The sequence below is a fragment of the Aplysia californica genome, unplaced genomic scaffold (genome assembly GCF_000002075.1).
Source record: "Aplysia californica isolate F4 #8 unplaced genomic scaffold, AplCal3.0 scaffold01106, whole genome shotgun sequence".
Lineage (NCBI taxonomy): Eukaryota > Metazoa > Mollusca > Gastropoda > Aplysiida > Aplysiidae > Aplysia > Aplysia californica.
The window spans coordinates 1,709-2,828 of NW_004798376.1; the positions used below are offsets into that span (position 1 = coordinate 1,709).

General features: G+C 34.5%; 1 protein-coding gene across 1 annotated transcript in view; it reads right to left on the reverse strand.

Moving 5' to 3' along the window:
- Positions 1-389: 389 nt before the first annotated feature.
- Positions 390-1,120, reverse strand: part of LOC106013672 (protein lev-9) — a gene marked incomplete at both ends in the record, with an annotated part of 36,831 nt that continues 36,100 nt past the window's right edge. The window contains 1 exon segment of the mRNA XM_013090010.1: positions 390-539. Coding sequence (XP_012945464.1) covers positions 390-539 — 150 coding nt within the window.

Genomic DNA, 1,120 nt, shown 5'->3' on the forward strand with positions numbered 1-1,120 from the left:
TGCGGTAGAAAGATGGATAATAAAATATATGGAACCCATTGATTGATGGGTAGTCCGACGTATACATAAAACATGCAGATATAGATACATAACATGGAAAGATAGATAGGTAATTAAAGTATCGATTGAAATACTATGATAGACAGACAGACACGTAGATATAAAGAAAGAAAGACAGATTGCTAGATATATAGCTAGATATATAGCTAGATAGATAGCTAGATAGATAGATAGATTAAAGCCCTGTGATAGCCAAGAAAGCCATACATACATAGCTACATAATATTATTACAGATGGATTCCAAGAAAAACAACACTGTTAGGGGCCTCTTATTAAGAGGACATAAACATCCACAGAATCAGAAGAGAAACAGACGATGTTGGCTCACTTGGGTTGATACAGCTCTTCCCACACTTGCCGTCGCACATGCACTTCTTCTTCTGGCTCGTGCAGTCTTTGTCCGACACGCAACGCTTGGAGCATTTTCTGCCACCTCTGTCTTCCTGTCTCACGTGATCACACTCTTGACCTCTGACCCCTGAAAAATATAAAAATAAACACGGAGAATTAGATAGTGTAGGTTGATTGGACATGAAAATAGAGGATTATTATTTCATAGACATGTTTCAGTACATATTATTTCATAGACATGTTTCAGTACATTTTACTATTTCATAGACATGTTTCATAGACTTGTTTCAGAACATATTACCATTTCTTAGACATGTTTCAGTACATATTATTTCATAGACTTTTTTCAGTACATATCATTATTTCATAAACATGTTTCAGTACATATGATTTCATAGACATGTTTCAGTACACATTATTTCATAGACATGTTTCAGTACATATTATCATTTCGTAGACATGTTTCAGTACACATTATTTCGTAGACATGTTTCAGTACATATTATCGTTTCATAGACATGTTTCAGTAGCCTACATATTATTTCATAGACACTTTAAAGTAATTTAGGAGGCGGGCTGTTTCAATTGTACCTGTCGTTGTCATATACTTGTCCTTTGACTTCTGAGACACCACACGGGAATGAGAGTAGTGTATAGATAGATAGATAGATAGATAGATAGATAGATAGATAGATAGATAGATAGATA